Source organism: Exophiala dermatitidis (assembly GCF_000230625.1).
Source record: "Exophiala dermatitidis NIH/UT8656 unplaced genomic scaffold supercont1.3, whole genome shotgun sequence".
Lineage (NCBI taxonomy): Eukaryota > Fungi > Ascomycota > Eurotiomycetes > Chaetothyriales > Herpotrichiellaceae > Exophiala > Exophiala dermatitidis.
This window is the reverse complement of record NW_008751648.1, coordinates 1467750-1491570: the sequence shown is the minus strand read 5'-3', so window position 1 is coordinate 1491570 and position 23821 is coordinate 1467750. Positions and strand designations below refer to the sequence as shown.

General features: G+C 52.6%; 6 protein-coding genes across 7 annotated transcripts; 2 read left to right on the top strand and 4 right to left on the bottom strand.

Annotated features, from left to right (window-relative positions):
- Positions 1-557: 557 nt before the first annotated feature.
- Positions 558-1951, top strand: HMPREF1120_03536 (uncharacterized protein). The gene is made up of 2 exons (XM_009157611.1): positions 558-1372; positions 1457-1951. Exons 1-2 carry the CDS (start codon positions 1106-1108, stop codon positions 1640-1642), a joined length of 453 nt encoding a protein of 150 aa, XP_009155859.1. The 5' UTR covers positions 558-1105; the 3' UTR covers positions 1643-1951.
- HMPREF1120_03535 (uncharacterized protein) lies at positions 1762-5001 on the bottom strand. The gene is made up of 4 exons (XM_009157610.1): positions 3861-5001; positions 3697-3801; positions 3412-3636; positions 1762-3342 (listed from the first exon to the last, which is right to left on the bottom strand). Exons 1-4 carry the CDS (start codon positions 4044-4046, stop codon positions 2104-2106), a joined length of 1755 nt encoding a protein of 584 aa, XP_009155858.1. The 5' UTR covers positions 4047-5001; the 3' UTR covers positions 1762-2103.
- HMPREF1120_03534 lies at positions 4486-7975 on the top strand. Of its 2 annotated transcripts, none has more exons than XM_009157609.1 (2): positions 4486-5941; positions 6040-7975. In XM_009157609.1, the coding sequence occupies exon 2, from the start codon at positions 6113-6115 to the stop codon at positions 6572-6574; it is 462 nt and encodes a 153-aa protein (XP_009155857.1). In that variant the 5' UTR covers positions 4486-5941; positions 6040-6112; the 3' UTR covers positions 6575-7975. The 2 variants fall into 2 exon arrangements, with proteins under 2 accessions (XP_009155857.1, XP_009155856.1); XM_009157608.1 differs by having other exon boundaries at positions 4486-5967.
- A 1236-nt stretch (positions 7976-9211) lies between these two features.
- HMPREF1120_03533 (transcription factor CP2 and like protein) lies at positions 9212-13624 on the bottom strand. Its single transcript, XM_009157607.1, has 5 exons — positions 12891-13624; positions 12642-12809; positions 11922-12494; positions 10624-11870; positions 9212-10572 (listed from the first exon to the last, which is right to left on the bottom strand). The coding sequence occupies exons 1-5, from the start codon at positions 12902-12904 to the stop codon at positions 10208-10210; spliced, it is 2367 nt and encodes a 788-aa protein (XP_009155855.1). The 5' UTR covers positions 12905-13624; the 3' UTR covers positions 9212-10207.
- Positions 13625-13787: 163 nt separating this feature from the next.
- HMPREF1120_03532 (uncharacterized protein) lies at positions 13788-16892 on the bottom strand. The gene has a single exon (XM_009157606.1). The coding sequence runs from the start codon at positions 16615-16617 to the stop codon at positions 16246-16248; it is 372 nt and encodes a 123-aa protein (XP_009155854.1). The 5' UTR covers positions 16618-16892; the 3' UTR covers positions 13788-16245.
- Positions 16893-19540: 2648 nt separating this feature from the next.
- HMPREF1120_03531 (uncharacterized protein) lies at positions 19541-23437 on the bottom strand. The gene is made up of 5 exons (XM_009157605.1): positions 22641-23437; positions 22485-22580; positions 20604-22431; positions 20424-20550; positions 19541-20370 (listed from the first exon to the last, which is right to left on the bottom strand). The coding sequence occupies exons 1-5, from the start codon at positions 22908-22910 to the stop codon at positions 20274-20276; spliced, it is 2418 nt and encodes an 805-aa protein (XP_009155853.1). The 5' UTR covers positions 22911-23437; the 3' UTR covers positions 19541-20273.
- Between the last annotated feature and the right edge of the window lie 384 nt (positions 23438-23821).

The following is a 23821-nucleotide window of genomic DNA, read 5'->3' as shown; positions in this document are numbered from 1 at the left end:
CAGCTCGCTTCAATAATTGCTACATCTCATTCGTGTACACTGGTACCGTTCACCATGAGCTGAAAAGCGAAGGGTTGGATGCTGGTAACATCAAACAAGATAGACGAGGCATGATGATAGCGACCGGCACATGAGCCTTTATCCCCAAAACATCTGATATTCTTCCCTGGCCAAACGTGCACTGTGACGAGCTGTCCAGAAGATCTCTGGAATGGAAGCTTGATCAAACGGTACCAAGAGAAAGGGGACGTGACAGAAGGCCTAGAGAACACAGGAAGCCGAAGCTCGAGTGGAACTCAAACAGCCGGGTGGTGAGCCTCGTTGTACCCGAAAGCATCATGACACACTGTGCAAGATTTGTGGCATTTGAATGCCTTTTACCACTGATCCGGTTCTTCATCGGCCATCCCTTCAACCATATCAAAGGAGCATGTCACCATACACTCTTATCACTGTGAAAGGATTGATGGAGTGAGGTTGCAGAGTCTCCCTCAGCCGGTCCTGAACCGCCTGACATAATCATTCACGTGACGCTGGGCAACCCTGTTTCCCGCTTGAGTGCCCCGGACGTGAGGCTAGACGATTGGTGGGGACCAGGGTTCCATCCTTCAAGTGCTGGAGTCAATGACCGCAGCTGTATCTGCTTCCAGCCATCGACAGACCAATCCATGACCATTGTCCAGGCCGCATTCGTCGCGAATGATGCAATATCAGAAGCGACTCGATTCACAAGGACGAATCACACGCTGAGGTGGGAGTGACAGCGCTCATGGCAGAAGACGCCGAGGCATCGCAGCAGTTCTGGCGATTGACTATGCCGTCATATTGACACCAGACACTGAACGCTGCCAGTGAGCCAGCACTTACCACCAAAAGTGAAGGGCACCGAGGGGCATGCAATAACATCATGCCCCAGTTGCTCCCGTCTTACTCACTGCGAGTACAGTAGTAGTGCTACAACTGCGTTGTCCTTGACATATATTTGCACCAGAATACCTTCCTGCCTATCACTTCCCGCCTCCAGGACCCTTGACGCAACCGCTGAAATCGAGAGCATATTAAACCACTACTCCCACCGCCGAGCATCCGGACCACAAATACCGAAATGACTCCCAACATCCTCAAGCAACACACAGACACATCCAAGTACATCGGGCAGAAACCAGACACAAAAGAGAACGACCCCAACAACAATAACTACCAGAACTACAATCCAGCCCCCGGAGCCTCGTCGTCTTCTTCTTCCGACAACTCCTCCAACATGCCAGCCGACGCATCAGCCAGAAGCGGCAAGGCCCTCGACTCGGGCGCCACCGCTGGCAACCAGTCTCTTCATTCCGAGACCGCTCTGCCCGAGGGCACTGGTTCCAAGGTAAGAAAATAGATCATGTCTCAATGTTCCCGGCCTTGGCCCAGTGTTACGATAGATAGAGGTGCTGACGCCGTCTCTCTTTAGGGATCAGCACCATTACTGAGCTCCGAGGGTGCCATTGGTCACCAGTTCACCGAGCACGGCGCCATTGGAGGAACGGCCCAGGCCATCGGTGGCCCGTTGGACAAGGAGGGAGCCATTGGCAAACATTTCAAAGGCGATGGAACTCTGGGCGGCACGGTGAACAAGCTGGTCGGCGGCGACAAATAAACATAAAAAAGGGACCAGCTGGGCACTTTTCCCAAATTGACTCGGGATCTCGAAAATGATAGGCATGTTCCACGCTGGCGAGGAGTCCATCCGTCTACGAATATGAAACTCACTCAATTGAGTCCTGTAACAATAGCAAACAGAGCGTATTGCTAACACTGTTAATTGTGCAAACTATGTGGAATTCGACTCTGAAAGTCCTCTACAGAACCTGCGAGTGATGTGTCCATCCTACTGCAAGTGTAGACGTAAACTCATAGGCACCTAGCTAGGTAAAGGCTACCTAACGAGTCCACATCAAGGATTGAGCACTGTATCCTTGTCCATGATTCATTTCAAGACATTGATGCATTAAAGCGTCAGTCGTGCGTGAGCGTCACCAGGGTCGACCGACCATCTAAAGGCCCTCCTAGATATGGTCTGGTACTGGATGTACACATATATGCATAATACCCATGTATTTATATCCAGCCGTCCTGGACCCTCGGGCCAGGCTTCGCAGCCGCAGCATTCTCCCTCTGCAGATCCTCAATCATACTGTCCAAGACCAGCTCCGTGCGACTGGGATGGTACGACTGCGAGATCTGCGTGTTCAAGTTGCCCATGTAATAACTGTCGATGTCGATTTCGGAGAAATCTTCATCGTAGAGTGAGCTTGCTGCGTCCCAAGGCACGACCGGTGATCCAGGGGGTCGAGGCTGGAAATGAGGTTGAGACAATGGGGATGGAGATCGCGAATACGCCGGTGGTGGCGGCAGTTCGAGGGTGGCAGTATTGGCTGTCCATCCGTGAGGGTCACTTGTTTGAGGCAACTCTGCTCCCAGAGCAGGCGACCGCTCCAACACAGGAGACAGCAGTGTGCCGTACGGAGGGCGACGGTAATGGTGTTGCGGCCGGCGCGGGAGATAGTAGACCGAAGCAGCTGTTGCGGTCGGCTCAGGTTGCACGGGCACTGGAATTCCTTTCTCCTGCGCGTCCTGCGCGACGATGGTTGTCTTCTGGTCTTGATGCCGATACTGTTGGTGCTGTTGTTGTTGCTGATACTGTTTCTGCTGCTGTTCCAGAGGCACCAAGGTGTTGCTGGATTCGAAGCTCTCAAAGCTTCCGATACTCCGGACCTGCACCAGGACTTGGTCGCTCCAACTCGTCGCGCCCTTCTCGCCAGCGGAAGACAACGCCGGACTCGGCTGCTGTAGATAGTAGAGAGGTGGTTTCTCTTGAAACTGGTAGCCTTCTTTGTTCAGGTGATGTTGTTGGTAATAATGGTCTGCCGGCGCCAGGCCGTTGTTGTCGTCCTCCAATCCAAGCTCATGCCCGAAATCCCTCGAGTTAGACCTTGGAGCTCCTCCCATGCCTGTCCACGTCGTTCTGATTCCAGATCCTAGACTCTTCAATTCCCACATCATGCGGCCTAGCGAGGGCAGACAGGCCGTGATGATGCTAAGATTCATGACAATCTGCACCCAACTCTGGAAAGACACCAGATCCCATGTCGGGTCTTGCGAAACCAGTACGGTTTTGAGCCGGTAGATCTGTGGTATGGTGACCAGCGGAAGTGCGATACGAGTTCCAAACAGAATGCACACGAAGATCTTCTTGTCTCGCGGCGTCTTGAGCTTGAACACCATGACAATCGGGAGAATGAGCGTAACAGCATCCATGACGATGCTGATAATAATGAATGAGGTCAAAAACGTTTGCTAGAAGATAGACCATCACTGTTAGCCCATTGTCACCTAAACCAATATGAAGGAATTGATGGGACTCACTCGGTCAACGCATCTATCCAAACCAACCAGCCACGGCTGCGGTAACGAGCATTGAAAGGCAAGGATTGCAAGTGCAAGCGTAGAGTACACTCCAATGCATCCAAGCAGGACATTGCAGCTGATCCGGATTGGCCGCTGTGGCTGGACACTCTTGATGAGCAGTACCACAATGACTTCGCACATGGAGAGTACGAGCTGGAAGAGAAGGTTGCTGGCGTATATGAGCTGAGGTGCCGGGTTAGCCGCAGTCATTGGTAGCCGAAATCGTATCTGAACGAGTCTCACCTTCTCGACTTGCGAGATCTCGCCTGAATTCAACGAGGCCACATGTCTACCCAGCCCGTTCGACAGGGACAATCGAACACAGACGCTCTGGGCAATGGCCACGAGCTACACAACCATGGAGTCAATCTCTGGGTCGATCAGACAGGCAGGAAAATGATTCCTACCAAAGTCAAAGGCAAAAGGATGTCTGAAAGCTCGACGACTCGACTGATGCGAGATCTAGCCAGCCCACGCACGAGCACCACGACGAAAGAGATTCCCACTAAAGCCAGAGTAAGAATCTCCAACGAGGATCCGTTGCGTGCATTCATCCCACCACCACCACCGCTCGCCGACACCTCGCTCGTCATAGTGGTGGTTTTTAGTTCAGAGACATGGACATCGTTGTCTGGGGAAAGGAAATTGAGTCGAAGGGGTCCCGAAAGCGTGCGGCGTCCAGACGGCACGCCCCAAAGTATATGAGAGCCCTACACACGACATGGAAACGGGCCATGGATCCATGAGAGAGAAGCTGAGAGCGTGCTTTCCCCACAGCCTTTCGTGTCACCAACTGTCGGTCCTTGAGCACTGACCAGGAAAGAAAGGAACGAGTCGACGAGATAGGGTCTTGCCAGCAAGGTGGCAGTCGGAGTTGTTCAGAAGGGTGCGTGTTACGAACAAAGACAACTGTCGGAGCCATGTCAAAGCTTCCCAACTGGGCGTTGACCGGCAGGGGTCGACGGCCCACGGACGCCGAATGTGGAACCCCTGCACCAGATCTCGATGCGGTCCCTGGCTGATCAGACAAGAAGTCGGAGACTCCCAGACACCAGACACGTCGGGGCAGCTGCTGTTAGAGCCTTCAGAGATGCGAGGCGTTTGGCTTGATTGTAAAGCCTTTTCCAATGCTACGATTGCCTACTTACAGCACACGTTGGAACACTCGGAACGCCTTGTCGGCGTGCACCAGGCAAGACCACACGCAGCCCCCGCTGTGATAGTAAGGCGAGACTGTTCCATACGAACTCGTCCAACAGTGTTGCTCGGCATTCACGTGTGACGTTTGCCTTCTCGAATACCCTAGCGGGGGAAAACTTATCTTGTCGAGGATTGCAGCCCTTCAGTTCGAGAGGAGTATCGCGACAACGGATGCAGAAAAAGCATTCCGATCCTGCTACCGCGTGCTGGGTACGCGCTGCACGACACATTGCCGGTGCACCATACCGAGTCGAGCAGTTTGACTGGAATGATGAACCTCGTTCGCAGCACTGACACCTGCTGACAGACCGCGTCTGCGCGAAAGAGTCGGAGTGGAGGCAAGTTGAGTCGTGTGCTGTTGGTTGTTGAGTCCCAGCCGCGTGAATTCGCGGGCCAAATCCCGAGTCTTGGCATCCAGGGGTCGACCTCGAACCTTTTGGTCATGCCACGTCTGTCATTATTGTCTCGATGTCTCAACATCTACGGTGCCGCCTCCTTTTCTACAATCCACACCAAAAAATGTTACATTGCCACTGTGCATTGCATTGTCAAGCCTGTGAGGGTTCCGGTTGATGGTATGATGGCGTGGCGCCGGCCGTGGTCTGGAGATCTATGCGCGAACAGGTTGGTGAAGACATCCAATGGCAAGGGACAGTTAAGAAGTACAAGTGCATTGGGATATAAGTCCTTTTCGGACAGTGGCCACCTGGAGGTTCTGCTCTGCTGCGTGAAGGTTTCAGAGCCACATGAAGATTCAATGTTCCCGTTGATTAAGTCGTGGAGGACGCACAACGTCGACCCAGCCTCGTCACGTGCAAGGCTGCCTCACCCCCTGAAGTGATTTGTTGTCCTGGTCCACCCCAGCTTGGTTGCCCATATCACTTCCACAAGGGGAATGCAGAATCGTAAGTAATGCATACTTTCAAGTCTACAGCAAGGAGCATATGGACGCATCACGTCCCTGCTATATTTTATGTCAATAGGTGTCCAAGGTCAATGAGAATCGCTCGAACCGATATCAGGATAATTGGTTTGTTATTACACTGCTCCACTGGCATGTCTACTACAGGATGCCGCAATCTCTTTACATCACACCAGGGCTCTGCCGCAGCTGCTCGCATCAGACATGGCCTTTTCTCCACGAGCTCTAACATCAATCGCCCCCCAGAACCTTGATCAAAGCCTATGCGGATTCGAGGCCTTCATTATCGTCAAGACCAACCTTAACCATCTGTACTGTACTTTGTGCGGTATGATGGAAGGTGAATCTTTTCTCGCCCTTTCCCAGGTAAGAGACACCTCGGGCTCGTGCCTGTGAGTCCCGAACGGCCGCTCCATGATCGAGGCCAACGCAAAGGGGAGGCAACGATTGACCTATCATAACAGCTTACTCACTGGCACTATTCCGCCCTGGCTTTTCGGTGTCGACAGCAATCAATAAGATTGCGACAATCAAAACATGTCCATAGACAGCATCGTGGTGATCTACCTACCCCAATTGACGCTTCTAGGGCACCACTACGAGGCGTATACACCCTCCACTTTGCCACTTCCAGGAGGCCATTCTAGCGTCCTCAGAGGTCAATTGTCTGTGGGATTTGTACCTGGGATGGAGCGTGCGAGATTTTTATGTCATTGTACCCTCATGTGTGGCAATGCGCTCTGGAAAGGGGCGCCTCAAGAACATCCCAAGTTCGAGTGCCTGATCAGAATGGTCGACCGCCCATTGGAGTACATGCGTGCAGTTACACTGTCGAAGAACAACGCACGAGGAAGACACTCAGACGGCAAGGCAGGCAGCCAGGCTAGTTGTGACGACATCGTCGAAGAGGGAAGTGGCATAAGCTCACGCGGGGCCGGTATACTCTGCCGACCCTCGACGAGGCACGACATTGTCGTCTACGAGACTTTGAAGTTTTGAAGTGGTAGATGACCGTTCTGAGTGCATGCATGTCCCGTTCCGGCTGCTTCGGGCTTTCCACTATGCCACTCTCCGAAGAAGAAATCCCCCAGGCAGAACACTGCCGACACAACTGTTTCGGCATCAAACGCCCGACATATACAGTGTCCGGGGACAGGCTCCCTTACCCCAGCACTCCCCAACGCGAACGGAACAACTGCCGAGTCTAACAACTATCTATTACTTCCATGTCACTCTGGCCGTGTATGGTTATCCCATGCTACATTAGACGTTTGGGCCAATCAACCCGCGAACGAATGAAGAACAAAGGACCATGATTTCTTCGCCTTTGACGCGGGTAGCCGACCATTTTATTGCTAAACTTAGACCTATGCTTAGCTCAAGTAGTATAGGCAAAAGGCAAACCAAATCCTTTTGCCGGGTCAGCTTTAGAGCATGGGGCAGGCTGTTGCAGATACGATGGGCGCGCGGCTTTGAAACACATCAGCCAGCGAATCAGAAACCCAAAACCTACCAAACACAATTGTAGAGCCCATAGGCCCTGCATTTCATGTCGGGTAGAGAACGTTTTCCAAATACCATGATGGAATATACGCTCGGAAACCTACTCCTGGAGGAAATGCATCCGCATCTCTGTCGTGTAGGGCGGACAAGGATTCTCCCGAGCGAACCATGGTTATGCCTCCACAACAGCGTATTGGCAATTGCTTCCTCTGCCGCTGAGAAGACACGAGTGGAAGGAAGGCAAATCTCCGCTTGAGTTACTGACTGTCAATTCGATGCAGTGCGGCATTGGCTACAGTCGAACCGGTTGTCTGATTTGATTCTCTCCTGTGGTATGAGACGTGCATGCACCGCCACAATATCTCATGCAGGGTCCGACGTTGAACAAGGAACCTGGGGAAACGTTGAGCCAGCACGGTCGACGTCAACAATATTGACCATTCACATTTGACCACGGTGTTTTGGGTACGGGTTAATTGAATTTGCCCGATGAGCAGCCGCTGCTACCTAGGTAGGTTCTGTTCATGTGCCTTTCCTCTGGGGACGATAGGGCGGTGTTTGTCATCGTACGAGCATTGACCACTGCTTCGTGCTAGCGATCGTACCAGGAGTACTGTGGTGTGGGAGGCAAAGCAACACCGGACATGTATTGCGGTAGTAAAGCGAAGAAACACCGATAATTAGGACATTGTGAGAATCAGACAAATTGGAGGGAAAGGGGAGAAGACAAATATCACAGCGACCTCACAATCGACTGAAACTCCAATCAGACCATAAGTATGGTGAGCGTCATCGCGCACTCATTAGGCACATTGTACGGCAAATGAGCCATTTGTTCACGGCGTACCGTACATACTTAGGTACCTTTGGGCCTCAAACACTCTTCGATCCAGCCCGTTGTACAGTAACTTCTTAACGAACCCTCAGTCCCAATATCTACCTAGGTACCTACCGGTGCAGCTTGTCCAGCCACGAAGGAAGCAACAGACAGCAGGCGCTTACCTACTTTGCCCTCTTCTCAATCCGATCTCCATGAGAGGTACTGTCCAGTACGACAGGATCTCGCTCTTTCCTACCTGGGTAGCATTGCCATTCTGGGACGGCCCGGTACCGTTTCCTAGGAGGATTGAATTGCATCCGTCTGACAGGGGCATTTTATGCGTCTTTGCTGGTCGAAATTCGCATCCTACTAGGCTTTTCTGTAATCCTCCGTCAGACAGTGGCACAACGCTCAAGAAGGTATTCTTTGGCCAGGATGATAGACCCACTGCAATGTGTCCGTGGTTCCAGAGCAGAGCGATTCGATTCGTGCCTGTCTTACAGAGGAAGAAGTATCAATTTTCTCCGATCTGCAGCTCGGCGATACTATTGTCAGTGTGCACTAAAAACCTACAAGTCTCGAGCAGAATCTGGATCAAGGTTCTCGAACGAACCCTGAAGTTGAGATAGACAATCGTTTGCGCCACAGTGTGGCGCAGCCGACAGTCTTTGACGCCACCGCACGCTCCATAGTAGGTGTGGCGTTGAGTAACCTGGTATGTGGCGGTTCATCCCATGGCACCTTCGAACTCGAAGCGAGCGTATCACCAATCAATTGTCGCTGGCCAGCACAGAGCTCGAATGACATCACATCCACTTCAACTTCAAGTTGTGCACCACCAGGAGCTACTACTACCTGGTATGTACAGTAGTACATACTGGTTCGAGTTATGTACTTGGGGATCGTCACCACCGCTCACTACTAGTACTGGAAGTGAAAGTTGACGATCGAAACCTACAGATAGAACACTACAGTAGATACGTAGTACTTACTGCCCGCTGCACTGTCTGGCGTACCCGAGACCGGTTTCTGCAGCCGATCGAGCCTGTCGAACAGAACTCTAGTGAGCAAGATGGCAGTGCCCCTTGAATTTTTCGGTCCGGCACTACTAGGTAGGTACAGTTAGGTACATATGGTCACCCAGTACTATGCGGCGGAAATAGAAAATGGTGATTGTCTAGTACTAGCAATGCAGTAGTACACTGTAGAGGTGCCAGTGATCGACCTAATATGCATGCGAGGGGCCAGAGTTACAGTACATAGCCGAAAGTCACAACTTGAAGCAGCCACAAAAATACAAGATGCCAGGTACGTGGCTGAGTCCATGAATTTGAATTCGTATGCAATGGACCGTGTTGGACTTTACCACGGCAGTGGTGCCACTTCCCCGGAGGGACATGCACCAGATAGTACTAGTATGAAATGAAAAAGGAAGTTCTGCTTCCTCGCATTGTAAATGTCTTCATTGGTCCGATGCACGCACTTCCTGATAGTCAAATCCACCAGCAACCGTTGCTGAAAACCCGGTAACTGCCGCGCCTAGCTGGCTGTCGTGCTCTCGAACATCAACCAAACACAGGCTCCCTTCAACCAGGTCGTTTGTAAGTCAGCTAACTCGATGGCCGCCTACTGCATCCCTTGTTTGCAGGCTCCCGCCAACAACTCGCCACCCCGGGTTCACATCTCGCGACATGTCCCGACCCACCTCGAACGTGCCGCAGTGTCCCTCAGGACAATTCGTCCCCAGAGAACTGAAGAAAATGGGATGTATGTAGGGAAATGAAATTTAGTCGATACATTGGAAGTTGTGGCATTCCCACGACGAAAGCCGTTTATTTGGGTATCATCCCGCCAGATATTTAAGAAACAGCCGTCCTGACAAGTGGGTATCTCGAATGGTCATGTATCTCGTCAAAAGAGGAAAAGAAATATGGTCGGACTCGTACAGGGACCCGTATATCATCCCATCACGCAATGCCGCATGTGTTGTAGTGGGACCAGAAAAAGAAAAATCGTTGCAAAATTGGTGAAAGGGAGTGAAGCCCATCCGCCCTTCTTGGAGCCGCTCGTGAGCACACGTCGACAAACGGCGGGAAAGGAGCCGATATGGAATCTGGCCTCGGCGCCACCAGGAGGTATCAAATAGTTATTGCCGGCCTCCGTCTTCTTGGTCGTGCCGAACCTCGCTTCTCAAGTCGCCTCTCTCTGTATTAGACGTGTTCGCAAGGAAATTAAATATCAAGTTGACAAAAACCGGGGGTATCTCATGCAATTTCAGGGTCGTATCATGGTGCTCAAAAAGTCGATCATCAGTAATTCAGCCACATCTCCAGAGGATCTGAGGTTGTGGTTCCTGCTGGTGCAGGTTCACCATCCACCATCACCTCTGTCGCGGCGGACCCAATCGACTCTTTCTTGATCTGTTGGTCCGATCGCAGAGGGGAAAATTCAACGATCATATCCTGGCCTTCAGGCAGTTCCCGCACAACATCCTCGTCGACGACAATATGCAGTCCGCGAGAATTGATATGCGTAACTTGACTGACGCGGTGTGGGTCGACCTGGAACTTGGCCGAGATGCCGTTGATCAAGTCTTTGACGGTCCGTTGCATCAAGTAGACTGCGCGGTAGTATTCTTTCAGCGAATCCTTCTGCCGCACGTAGAAACAAGCAACTGAGTTCTGATTAGCGCGGTCCATCCGGGAAAAGTCTACAGACAGCTTACCTGGTCGAATGGGTCTCTCAACAGGGGGCCGATAATTGCTGTCAACATCGACAGCAAAAAGATCGGTCTTGAATACTGGGCCAGCCTCAGTGGTTGGAATCTTGACTGGGTGGCCCAGAATTTCCTTCTTCTCCTTGTCGTGGTCGCTCTCAACCTCCTCCTGAATGGCTGGAGGCTGCATTTCCGAGTGCCGCCTCTTAGGTGAGTTTTGTGCAGAACTCGAACTCGGAGAACCGGCGTTGGATGTAGGTGAGTCAGACACGCTTTGTCTTGACTCCCAGGTGCTGGTGCGCACAATCTCCTTCATGTCAGGATCATCCCCGGGCAGTTTGACAGGATACAAGTCAGGATCATCCTCGGGATCCCCGCGCAGGAACAGCACACTGACCGCCCTGGTGGACGAGAACATATCTTGCATAGTCACCAGCTTCATTTGTAGGTCTTCCTCTGCAGAGAACTTTCCGCCATCGGCTTCTGAATCCACCGAGAAAGTGCGCTTGTGCTTGACCACTTTTCCGGGCCGAGATGTCCCAGCTTTTGCCATCGATCCACTCCTTCTTCTCCTGCCCGCGTGCCCGAGGCCGGCCTCCGCTTGGGCAATTTGCTGTTTGAGCTTCTCGATCGTTTTCTTGACGTGTGCCACATCGTTGGAGAGTTTTCTCTCGGCACCATGGTCTCGGAACAGTTTGACTTTCGAGTAACAGACTTCAGGCTCATTGCTGGTGCCAGACTGTGGCGTAACAAGTACAGTTTTGGCGCATAGTCGGACGGGGATCCCTTTGACACCCTTGGAGTGACTAAAATCGGTAGACAAAAAGTTGAAGCGAATAGAGATCGAGCAATGAGGTCCTCCGTTGACAGAATTAGGGACCCAGGTCACGGCAAACCCGTCAAAAGAAGCTTTCTCCAGCTGCACGAGAGGCTTGCGCATTTCGTCGTCTCCCCCTTGGTTGGGGTCAACGTATTCCACAGCTAGGAGTTTTCCACCTCGCTGATGGGCCTCGTTCGAGCCGCGTCCCTCTTTCCAAAGTTGCCAGCATGCTCCGGGTCGGGCGCGCTGTTGCTCATCCTCGAAGGAGACACGGACGTAAGTGCGGTACTGAAGAACGCCGTCATGCGGCAGTGGAGGGGCTGTGTCCCAAATTGACATAGTGTAAGCCTGTCCCTTGTTGAGATAGGTGATGGGAATTTCGTCGGCATGCCTAACCATCGCCGTTGGCGCATTCAGGGTGGTATGAAATCTCAACCTAGCCGTCCAGTTAGTAAACACTTCCCGCTCTGGGTCGTAAAGCACTGACTTTTCCCCAGGAGGTAGTTCTGCGACACCAACCGATCCGGACATCAGCTGTGCAATGGCCTGGTTGACTGTAGCCTGTTCATGTCCTAGGTCGGCCTGATTGGGGGTCGTCTTGTGCGGACTGTCGTCCATCGCGACATAGCCCGAATCCTGGTGCTGAAGAAACTGCTGCGGCGCGAACGTCTGCGGCTGCTGCGGAACCAGAGGGATCTGGGGCTGCGAGGCTTGGAAGGCATCTTGGAAGGGATGCGGTTGGTGTAGCATATGCGGGTTGAAATGTTGGAGGTTCACTAATGGATCGTGCGCGTGCAGCCCATGGACTGAATGTGGTAGTGACAAGGGTGTGTTCATGCCCATTCCGGGAGTGTGGAGGTCGCCCGCCTGAGGATGGTATAGAGTGCCAAAACCTCCTGGGGTCGGCGTGTACAAATAGCCAGGAGGCTGGTTCGCGAAAGCGGAAAAGGCAAAAGAGTTGGGATCCATGAGTGAAGGAGTAAATCTCCAAGAGTCGTTGAATGGTTTGGGGGTCGCATCCTGTTGTTCTTTGACCTCCGCCGGCTGGCTGTCGAATGCGCTGGAAAAATAGTCAGCGATATGTACGCCATGATGGCCTGGCGGCTTGGGGGCGGGACGTGACGGCGACATTGTCGAAGCCGGTCGACACGTCGGGCTGGCTGAAAGAGGAAGAGGGCGAGATGAAGTAGAACGATCCAAGACATACCGTTGAGCCGTCGTGGGCTCATCCACAATAGCCTCGCTTAGCACAGATGATCTGCGAGCAGGCTCATCGTCCCCTGGGGCGGCTGAGGATGTCGATCCAGGCCCGACTTCGGGAAAAGACTCCTTGAAGGCCGCGTACAACGCTTCATCGGGTTTGTGAGAAGTCCGCCTGTGAGAAAACATGATGGTTAGTTTTCAAGTATGCGCTGTGATGTGAAACCAGCATAGATCAAGCGCGAGAGAGACGAACCGATTGCGAAACATTTGCGGCGGAGACGGCGTCTCAGGCTGCAGGTTCGAGAGAGAACGGGGTCAAATCAACGACATGAGGCCTTTGTATGGTCGGACGGTACAGTGTCAATTCAGACAGCGCGCATCTAAGAACGGCGCAAAGGGTCGAAGAGCGAGATTGACTCAGGGCGACCTGGGGATGCTTCAAGTCGAACTTGAAGGGCGGGAGTGCTGCGCCTTATCGCGTGCGCCAGGAGGAGGTATAGGCTGGGTCTATGTAGGGCGCCTGGTCTGGTCTGCGAATGCTTCGAGATCCGAGATGGAATGGCTGAATTGCCTCGCGGCCGGTGCGAGCAATGAGCAATATGAGAACGCAGGATCGCCGGTCTCGCCAGTGCCAGTGTACAAATCGACCAAAGGAGTTTGAGATGAGGTGAGGTGGTAGGGCAGGGTGTTTGGACGCATACGGTTTACTGCCAGCAGTAGGACAAGGACCAGGGGTGGATGCTTGGGATACTGGGATGCCGGGATGCTTCAGACTGGCTGGCGGTCGTGGGCCTCGATGGCAGCATTTAACATTTCATAGTAGTTCAGAGTAACAAGATTGCTAGTCCGCGACTAGATTGGGGGGCTATGGATGCAAGGATGGTGAAGCAAGAGTGGATTCCGAACAACATAGCAGTTCAGTAGCAGTTTATGGGTAGTTGTTGATGACTGGCAGTTGGGTCCTTTCGTTTGGCGTGGTGGAGGAGGAGGTGGGCGAGTCTGGCATGGCAGACTCGGATGGAGATGCGAGGATTTGATGCAAAGTGACCGTATGGCAGTGGCGTCAATCCACCGATCGGGCGGGTTCTGGTCGGCACCAGCGAGTGCAATCGCAGGCTACTTCTGCTAGCACTGTACTATGATACCGTCCTGGAACTCCAATACCGCTACTACTACCGCTACCACTACTTTTGGTCCTCCTGCTCGGGATCGAAAACCATCTATCTCAGCACGGCAACGGGCCTTTGGGTCACGAAGGAGTCACTCTCCACTCTTGCTTCCATCCTTCTACTACTCCTGTACTAGTTAACTAGTCGCTAGCAGCGCGGCCGGCTGGTCCTGAAGGCACTCGTGCTGTTGCGGATAGCATCGCATTCGCTGTTGTTGATTGCTGTTAGCCTGAAGCCTAATAATGGTGCAGCCTCAGCTGCCTGGGGCCGGGATCAAGGGATCTCGTTTAACTGAGCCACGCCTAGAAGTTAACGCCTGGGGGCACTGGGGCCTCCCCATTTGATTGGAAAGCGTGCCGGATCGGCCTGAGCACTGGAGCCTAGCACGGTGCCCAGTCGTGGCGTCGAGGAGCGCTCGCAGGTCTCACTGGCCAGCAACAGTGGCTCCCCGGTCATCCTGGTCGGGCGACGTGGCTGGCGCACCACCACTTGGAGATGGGCCGCCGTACAAAGTTGTACACTGCACGGCCCCTAGCCCCGGGGCGGTCGATGCAGTGGCTCATGCCCCGAACTAATTGGACAGGGACCCCATCCATCAGCCGTCTCAGACGTCCTTTTTTGTCTATGTCCAACTCTGTTGCTTTGGTTGCGAGCCAGGTCTATCCCTGCCGACGTAGCGGGCGACGCTGTGCGCGGTGCCTGTAACAGGAAGCTCTTCCTTTGCATCACTTCCTCATGCAGACTTTTGCCGTCCTCGGCGATTCCCAGGCCCAGGCAGTCAATCGCCCTGATCGACACAGCACAGCCACACGTCGTCGTAAGGTTCATGTTCGGGGCATCATCGCACGGCCACGGGCATCGGAACTGTGGCTTTTGGTGGCAAAAGGCGGGTTCCTCAGGTGTCCAGGTGTGGCTATCAACCTGTGGCAACAACGCCCATAGGTGCCCCGGAAACTTCAGCCTAGGGCCGTTCAAAGGTGTCAGTGTCAGTGCCTGTTGTCCTCCACAGCGGCTCAGGGAGCCCCCCCTAGCGCCCACTGCATTCCCGACCAAACTGTGGCTTGACTCTTGCTCTCCCTTGTGCCCACACAGGCCGCAGTCTCAGGCCGTGGGCGGTCCTGCGATGTCACTCTCATTTCATACATCGGAATCTCTCATTTCCCATCACTCCTGCGACCGAGATGTCCGTCGACGAGTGAAACAGTCCGCACCAGACTCATGGTGCGCTCGTAAGCCACAGGACTCAGCGATGGAGCCCACTGGGCACATATCGCTCGGTAACCGTTGACTCCTCCGCCAGCCGCGGGCGCCGGGGCGCGTATCCCTATCACCGTCAACTCCAGTCTCTGCTTCGCTGTGTACAACTACAGTACTACTAGCACAGGCCCTGTGGCCCCATGGGTACCACCACGCCGAGAAAATGGAACGCTGCTAACACGGAATCTTTCCCTTAGCAATATGGATCGTCCACACGTGTTGCTGAGGCTTTGAACGCCTATACCGTCACCGAGCCGTCGATCCATCGTCCTCTTGTCTCCTGTCCGTTCCGTGCAGCCGTCTGCGCCAATCGCTGGCCGTGTCCTGTCTCACACAGGCCAACATTAGCATCTCGCTCCGTTGCCGTTCGAGTGTTCTCTGACACAGTGTACGCGTACGCACACCGCCCACCGCAGTATGGCAGATCACTGGCATATGAGGGATGCCTAAGGATGTTTTTTCCGGCTGTTGTCCATCCGTCGAGTTTCCCAGCGTCGTGCCTATCAGTTGTACTTGGCCGTCCGCGGCTAATCGCCTATACGACTTTTGCAGGGCTGGCACAAGCCTCCGACACGCTGTTCAACAGCCTGGCAGTGGTCAAGGGCGCTCATCAATTTGACTGACACCACATAAGGAGCCAGCTGACAATGTCAATCCGGCCATGGATGAGCAACGGGCGGCAGCCAATGCGATCAACACCACCAAATGGTGCCATAACTAAAGATAGATACTCTATGTTGTATCGCTCCTCACCGTCAATCACAGGCTGCTGAACCTCAGACCACACCGCACAATTCGTCATGCGGCCACACAGACCATTACATCATGGTCTTCCGTGTCTTGGGCCACCTGTTGATTGGCGGCCGCCTCTGATCAAAGATGAAACACGCTGGACGCACGAATAGACGATGAGGGTTGTGGTCAACTGACCCCTTGATAATCTCACATCTTCGTCCCTCACTCCTACCACCTATACTGTTTATCGTCATGATTTTGGCCCTCCGTCTCCGCGCAACGTTCTCACTCAATCAGACATCGCCGGTATCCCCAAGGTCCAGCTGGTGGACCTGTTAGAGCAAGCCGTCGGAAATTCTCAATTCTGCGCGCAAGCATGAGGCACGCGGCTATCACCGTTCCGGCGCAAAATAGTAATGAGGTCATGCACACACTTTGCGGAAATTCCTAGTAACAAGCAATTTGGGCTCTCGCTGGTCCAAGGGCAATCAGACTTGTCCGACAAGCCGCCTTGCCGATGTGACCCATTCTATGAGTTTTGGCCAGCCACGCGAATTCGCGGACCCCCGGCAATTTCGATTCGAGACATTTGGAACACGGATGGAACAATCTCGACGGGGAGACAACGGCGGCTGGGATCCACGAGGTCGTGCAAGGGTGCGTGGCACGCCCAATAATCATTTCCGGCAAGCGACAGGCGAGACGACTTGTGGCACGGTGGGCCCCCGGCCTCCCCAGCTCGCTTGATGAGTCTGTCCCTGGCCAACGGTGTTTATACAACTTGACAATTGACCAGATACAACTGGCGTGGTTCTGCATTATCTACCGAGCACAACTCAGCGGCTCAAGAAAACATTGATTGTAGACGTGTGCTGTTCAAGCTTGAGCAAACCCATCATCACTCAAAACGGCGCGGCGGAGCAATATGGCCGGAACATTGGAAATTAGGTCTGCGACTGGAAAGGTTTCTTCACCTATGCCAGGACCAGGGTGTCAGGCCGCAGATAGAGGACCCTCCCAACTCGTGACAGCAAATCTGCCGGCCGACACCCTTGAGTAGCGGTACAATCAAAGCTTTGCAAGCTCCAGCTTCGCGCCGATTGATTTCCAGCAATTCTACGATTCATGAAGACAATTTCGATCAGACCACGCTCCTCGTCGGCAGCGCTTTCTCTGAATGGCTTACGCGCCAGCACAGGGAACGAAAACTTTGAGCCGGCGATGTCCTCCACTACTGACTGGAAGTACCAACCTCGTAACAGAAACCACTGCATTGTCGCCCCAAAAGACGCCGGTCCTGCCCAAAGCTTACGGCTCCACGGCCCATGATCCATCAGCCGTCCTGCACGGGTCACGGCCCACCCGAACGCTCGACGCCACATACTGCGCCACACTAACGACGATCTTTTCTGATATCGACTTAGCCGTATGCCGTTCTGACTTCAACGCTGTGGCTTGAACGTGGATAGGATTCAAAAAGACACTTTTCCAAGTCGAAAAACTCTATTAACTGCGTCGGCGTACGGTCTAGACAATGGATGCAGGTCAGGAGATACATGCCGATCTTTCGAAATCCGTTACATCCATACTGGTCAGTGGGTATGTTCGCGTTCTGGTAGAGAGCAACCGACCACTGTCTCGTGCCACTTTGTACTTTCCCACCAATCCTCCGCGGACAGTCCACATCAAATCACAAGATTAACAGACTACACGACGGACCTTGGAACAGATTGCCGAATAGAAGGTAAGCAGAAGGAACTGTGTTCGACGCGCATTCTAGCGAGCTACCTAAGGTTCCTTGGCCATCGCCCGCTGACAGCTCGTACCAAAAGCACAAGTGACCTTTTTACTTGGGCATTGGAAAAAGGGGTTTCCATCGTCGCTCCAGAAGAGCCCTTGCCAAAAGATTGGGATTCTTGTTTCCCAAGGTCCGCCTTTTTGAGTTCTCGGGAGTTCTCTGTGGCAGGACAAGTTTTCGACTATTGCTGTCACTATAACGGTAAGGCAAGTGCGGTTAGGGCATTATCCATATGGTGACTTGGTAGAGCCAATGAGCCTGTCGTCGCATTGTGCAATAATGAATGAACGGTCTCCCGAGGAATCCCCCTCCCCTTTTGTGCCGTCTTGTGGCCAAGCCAGATTGCCCACTGTACGCGGCGAGCTCAGAACTCCAATGTCCGTACATTTTCATGAACGACAATGAGAAATGCACTCGTGTCACCGAAGAAGGAGCTTGGTGCAGATGGCTGTTCTCATCTATTGCTGGGCCTATCAACGAAGGTCAACTCGTGGTGCAAGTCTCCCCACTACTGTAGTGCATGCCTACCTGGTAATGTAGAAACCTCGACAGATGTCCCTTCATGGGAACTGCCAGCGAGCTTTTATCAGCAACATCAGAACATGAATACAGGAGCTCCCTGTCAAGGTAACGACAACCTGTGGCTGAATTCCTCTCTACCATAGTGAACATGAGTTTTCGGGAATCAATGGCTCCGCGCTTGAATTGACCAATTCATTCATGAGACCGACACCCGCCACAAAGCCGCTGCACGTCTTTATGTGATGGCCGTCAAGCTGCTCGCTTACATTCCTTTTCCTTGCCGCTCCCCAGAAGACTTCCTCGACATGCGGTGGATGTCAAAATGACCTCAAAGGCAAGTCAGTCAGGGCTCTAAAGTGCGGCGGCTCTGCTTTCCATCTGGCCGAATTTTCCGTTTTGTGGTGGTCTGTCTGCCCTAATATCGTATCGTCTATAAAAATGTTTGAAGAATTTCTCATTTCCCATCCAGTCGGTTTATTCATTGGTTCACCTATGAATTTGGAAGATTAGGCACAACTTTTTTCGCCCTTTCCACCATGCCCGGGACCTAGGCAAATCTCCTTGGTGGGAAAGCTGCTCTGCTCGCTTCTGTCTTCCAAAAAGTTCGCAGCAGGCGTGACAGGGCAGAATTGTGCTGGGGGCTGTCTCTTTCCTGGAAATCGTGAGGCTGGCTACTGTAAATCTGACATGCTCTGGTGCCCTACAAGTTACCTATTCACCTACAAGAAGCTAATTTGCCCCATTTGTTCGCGCTACTGTAAGTCCACGGCTACCTTGTATTAGTTATCCTTTCTTTTTGGTGCTGCTATTGTTGGCCGCAGTCCTTCGTCTGCATTGACTTGGACTAATGAGTCCAGGACCACGACCACAGACTCGGATGGGTTTGTATTCCGAGGCAGGCAGGCACGCACTCACGCCGAGATATCTCCAAGTGAAGAGAGATGTGGCAAAGGCCAAAGCACGACGGACCGACAGTTGCCACGGCAGAAAGGTCGAACGGGTATCAAGAAGATAGATAGCTATGATAGACATAGATTAAGACAAAGATTGATCCAAGAAACCAAGGGTCGGCTCCACCAATGTTCGTAGCTACAGTACCTACTTAGGTACGTTGCCCTTCATTTCATAGGTACCTACAAGGTAGTGAGTGGTCTACAGTGCCTGCTCGATGTATGCATGGATATAGTACTTGTACATTACGAATTACCTTATCCATGTACCATTAGATATTAATGCAAAACGTGGAGATACCAGGGAGACAAAGTCCCCCGCGACCTTGTCTGGTGATTGGATCTGGATGGGCATTTTGAGACCTCGAGGGACTTCGGAAGACGTCAGTACCATTTGCAGGGTACGGGGCAGAAGTGCAACCAGCAGTCAGCAGCGTGCATCGCGGCAAGAGTGAGCAGAGGCGAACGTATAGCGAGCAGCTGAGTTCATCCTGAGCATTTCGCACTTCAACTATTGTGTCAGTAAGCCTTGAAGAGAAAAAAAAACCCATTTTGGAGAACCGCATGCCTGCAGGCAGAATGATTCACTTTTCTGCCTTTCAGGGACTTTTGAATTAGTATCATCTTGCCATTAACACCATTTCTCGGGTCAAAGCCGCGCTCCCACTCTCCCACTGCATGTGGTATGTATATCGATACTAGCATTCGCGCGTATTCCCCGGCCCCTGGCTATCACCACGGCCAGGACAAATCACCGGCTCAATTGGCGAGCACAACTGAAGCCCCGTGGGCATCGCGACAGCAATGGGTATACACATGCTTCATGATTTAGAAAATAAGTATTAGCTCCACGCGCTCGTCGCAAGCCGCTGTGACCAAAATCTTCCGTTGTCATTCTTGCATTCCAGTGGTTCGGTGACTGAGCTCCTGCCTCGAGGCCCCCATTTCCTGGCCTGTCATTTTCCCTGCCATAGTCGTATGCGTGGCTGGTCTTTGCCATTGCAACTGTCCTGTCCGTTGTAATAAACATGAAACATTATGTATTTTCTGTTATGGTGTTGTCCACCCGGCCAGATTCCAGCTGTATTAGAGTGCCAGTCTGTCTTGGTGGTTGCAATCCTTTCATTACCCATTCATTGATGTCTCCATTCGATGTTCTATGCCGGATCACACTTGTTGTATTCGTCGAAAAGGGATTGCCCAAATCACCGTGTAATAATGATTTGAAACCCGTCTATCCATGCGCCACAAGAACCTGCAATGCCGGCAATGATGTAGCCACGAGGCGCCATCAACGTATGCCTGTTATTTCCGGAGTCAGTCGAGGACATGATGACAGAGTCGACCCAACTTACCCAGAGCCCCCATTGGGGTTGCCGAAAACTCCAGACCTTCGGCCAGTACTGGTCAAAATCTCAATTCCGTCAATCCAGAAGCCAGCTCGTACATAAAACCCAAGGATCGTTTCTCCACGACGGGTATCTGTAGTTGTCAGTTTGCTTGTAACAAAGCGACCGTGCAGATCCACAACTCACCGAGGAAAAACTCGTCCCCACCAGGCTTGCCCCCTCGTTTACCGAACAATTGGCTATGGCCGTCTTCATAACGGAATTCAATTCCATCAAGTGCGTACCCGTGATACACTCTCACAGATCTAAGAAGCTTCGTTTGGATATTGGCGCAGTCCAGGATCAATTCTTCCGGTTGCGAGCCTTCTAGCGCAGATTGGCCCAGTTTCTTGCTCTTGAATCCGAGGCGGGAGTCAAACGACTTGTGTATATTCAGCATATTATTGTAGGCGTTCATAGTCAGCCCTTCGTCACGCTTGGGTGCCTGCCGGAGCGGTGGAAGGTTGACAATGTACTTTTTGGACAAAAGCTCGTCCAGATCCTCGATTTTCTCGTTGCGTGACCCTCCGCAAAAGATTGTGAGAGATAGTTTGGCCTTTCTCTTGTCTTCAGGAAGTCGCCCTCGGATGTCGGTCTCAACCAAGGTCACCTGCCTAGGGAGGCTGTTAAGCCGGGGGTCCGCATTGTTGAAGTCAATCCAGTGCCTGCATAGGTCATCTCCTTCTATCCAGATCTCCACAAAGGAGATTCCTGTAGCAGCTGAGCAAATTATGCGTCCATTCCCGACCGGGAAATATTGGATGCTGTCATCTTGAGACAAAGGCTCGTCGCCCGGGAGCTTAAAGCAGGGATGGTGTCGGAACCGGAGAACATCTAATCGGTGCCAGCCGCATTCGTCCTCCAGACGACAGACTTTGAGCCCTTGAGACTTGGTCCTGGTTGAATAGGCTTCGCTGATCACGAAAGTCCGATTCAGGCGCACGTAATCTCTCAACATGACTCCATTTTCTTGGTGAGGACACCCGAACAAGTGACCAACCTCATGGAGGTGTGCGCCGATCCCAATGTTTGCCGCCTCCCAACTGCTACCGCACTCGTTGCAGTCGTTAGCCACAAATCTGGTATCTGTTGGCGTGCAGTCCGTGAAAGCAGGCACAACTTCCTCAATGCATGATGGGTAGCTCTGGAGGGCCTGAGAACCGAAAATGGCAAGACCCAGATCGTCTCCTGTACCGCCTAAAGCAGCATGCCCCCTGATTGTTCCAACTTCCGAATCCCAATGGGCGTCGAGAAGAAGACAAGCAACGTACTGCTTCTGGCCCGGTCTGATATTGTAGTATTTCTTTACTGCTTCCGCGGCAATGGAATAAAGGTCGCCTTTCTTCTCCGCCGGTCCGTACTGTTGGGCATATTGTAGGTCGCGTAACTCAGCAGTAGTCTTGTCCGACCGGATCACATGGACTCTGGTCTCGTTCTTCAACCGATTCGTTTCCCAATCCCGCATGGACAGAGTCCCGGTTTGCCATTCCTCCTCGAAACGGAAGCACCGCCGCCCGAACTTTTGTCTGTACATTTGTTCGGCTGTAAAAGCCTGCCACAAGTGCGCAGCCATGCGGAATTTCCGTATGGCCATTTGGAGATCGTTGCCCTCGTTTTGGATCCGCTGCGGAACTGCGTCGTACGTGCATGGAGAGTCCTTGCCGGCAAGGATAACCAGCTGTAGCGGAGGTGCGTTGTTCAATGGCAGGTAGTTCAACATGATGTAGGACGAATGCATCGTAGGGGCTGACCCGGTGCTCGTTGAGCTCAATTTGGGCGAAGTGAAATCAAACCGGATCTTATTCCACCCGGGCGAAAGGTAGACCAAGGCCTTGAAGTATGAATCGGAGACTGGCCAGTTGGTGGGAGGAAATGATTGACCGTCTTTATCGTGGTGCACAGTCAAATTACCATCGATTGCTTTCTGGCTGGGGTCTCCAATCTCGCCGTAGATCAGCAGCACTTTGTTGTGAACCTGTACGCCGCTTATAAGCTGATGCCATGGCCACTCTCCGGGTCTCAACATACCACTGAATTGTCCAATATAGAGGTGATTTTCGGCGCAAAGGCCGACGTAGGCATTGGAACCCGCATCGTGCCATTGGAACCCGACGGTGATAATGTCTAAGACTCTGTCAATATTTCTCCGAAATCCTCACATTGTTCTTTGGGACAGGTGCTTACTATCATGCTGTTCCGGTTGGAATTTGGCAAGGTAACATTGGGCCGCTGAGGCACCGGTGGAGGGGTATCGCCATTTGTCTTCACGGCGGCCAATACATTCGAGGCTGAACCGTTCGCATGATATGTGGACGGCGGCGTGGTGCTCCCGGGGGCGGAGTTTAGGGTAGAAGAGGATTTTGCCGTTGGGACGGTACTTTTGGAATCGGTTGAGGAGTCGGAAGTTCGAAAGCTAGCTTTTGATCGCCGGCGTAGGTCTCTAAAGAAGGGCATGGCTGGCGAAATGGTGGAAGGCTTCTGTTCTCATGAACCGAACATGAGGTATTAGATGTTGCGGGGGACGAGCTTTTGCCTATGACCAGGATGTCGTCGCGGGCAGACTGATTGTAACACCCACAGGCATATGCATGTGCAATGCAAGAGAGCTTGTCCGGTGTCGACGATTGGCTCACCCCAGAGTCACAGCGGGAATTCGGAGGCTTTTTGCGCAACAGCTGTGCGTTGGTAAACGAGTGACAAGGCAGATTAGGATGCAAGGGAGAGACAAATAGTTGCGACGCAGGCTGTTTGCAATGGAAACACTGTTAACGAGGAAGGACGAGAAGGTGCTATGGTGCAGTGAAGGTGGCCGGTATGGTGATGCCAGTGGATGGATGCAGTGGATGGCTGCGGATTTCTCTCACTGTAATACTGCAGATACTTTAGTTGAGACTTACGACGTCCTGCGACGGTCTAGTTTGACTCTAACAATTCCACTACCACACTAGACGGTAGCATAGTTACGACTATCCAGATTCCAGGCTGCGTAAGTGGTGAGGGGACCCAGGGACGGCGGGAGCGGAAGTTAGGTAACAAGTACTGTAACCCTGTAGCATCACTGCGGATTGGGCTGCCGATGCCTCCCACATAATAAATACTGTATTACCGCAGGGAAATACCACCTCCTAGGTAGTAAGGAAGTTTAAGCTGTGTTGAATCGGCAAGGCACTGGCATGTGCCAGTTGTACATTGGAGCTACTACGAGTCGTTGTATGCTGCTACTGTAAATCGTCAGCTTCCAGCGGCCATTATTAGCATTTCCGACAGAGATAAAGAAGTGCCCGGAGACCCCTCGGCCGCCGTAGTACTCCAGGTAAAGTGGTTGTTAAGCCTGTTCAAGCCTGGCGCCGGGCTGGTTCTGCACC

Bases quoted from the DNA above. Each gene is read 5' to 3' on its own strand.
- HMPREF1120_03533 (XM_009157607.1), bottom strand. The intron at 12,495-12,641 runs GTATGTCTTGGA...CTATTTTTCCAG, and splicing joins GAGCCCACGACGGCTCAACG to CGCATTCGACAGCCAGCCGG. The intron at 11,871-11,921 runs GTCAGTGCTTTA...CTGGACGGCTAG, and splicing joins GAACTACCTCCTGGGGAAAA to GTTGAGATTTCATACCACCC.
- HMPREF1120_03531 (XM_009157605.1), bottom strand. From the start codon at position 22,910: ATGCCCTTCTTTAGAGACCTACGCCGGCGATCAAAAGCTAGCTTTCGA. The intron at 22,581-22,640 runs GTAAGCACCTGT...ACAGAGTCTTAG, and splicing joins CCAACCGGAACAGCATGATA to ACATTATCACCGTCGGGTTC. The intron at 20,551-20,603 runs GTGAGTTGTGGA...TGACAACTACAG, and splicing joins TGGGGACGAGTTTTTCCTCG to ATACCCGTCGTGGAGAAACG.
- HMPREF1120_03536 (XM_009157611.1), top strand. From the start codon at position 1,106: ATGACTCCCAACATCCTCAAGCAACACACAGACACATCCAAGTACATC. The intron at 1,373-1,456 runs GTAAGAAAATAG...GTCTCTCTTTAG, and splicing joins CCGAGGGCACTGGTTCCAAG to GGATCAGCACCATTACTGAG.
- HMPREF1120_03532 (XM_009157606.1), bottom strand. From the start codon at position 16,617: ATGCAGAACCACGCCAGTTGTATCTGGTCAATTGTCAAGTTGTATAAA.
- HMPREF1120_03535 (XM_009157610.1), bottom strand. From the start codon at position 4,046: ATGACGAGCGAGGTGTCGGCGAGCGGTGGTGGTGGTGGGATGAATGCA. The intron at 3,802-3,860 runs GTAGGAATCATT...ATGGTTGTGTAG, and splicing joins TCCTTTTGCCTTTGACTTTG to CTCGTGGCCATTGCCCAGAG. The intron at 3,343-3,411 runs GTGAGTCCCATC...TCTATCTTCTAG, and splicing joins TGGATAGATGCGTTGACCGA to CAAACGTTTTTGACCTCATT.
- HMPREF1120_03534 (XM_009157609.1), top strand. From the start codon at position 6,113: ATGTCCATAGACAGCATCGTGGTGATCTACCTACCCCAATTGACGCTT.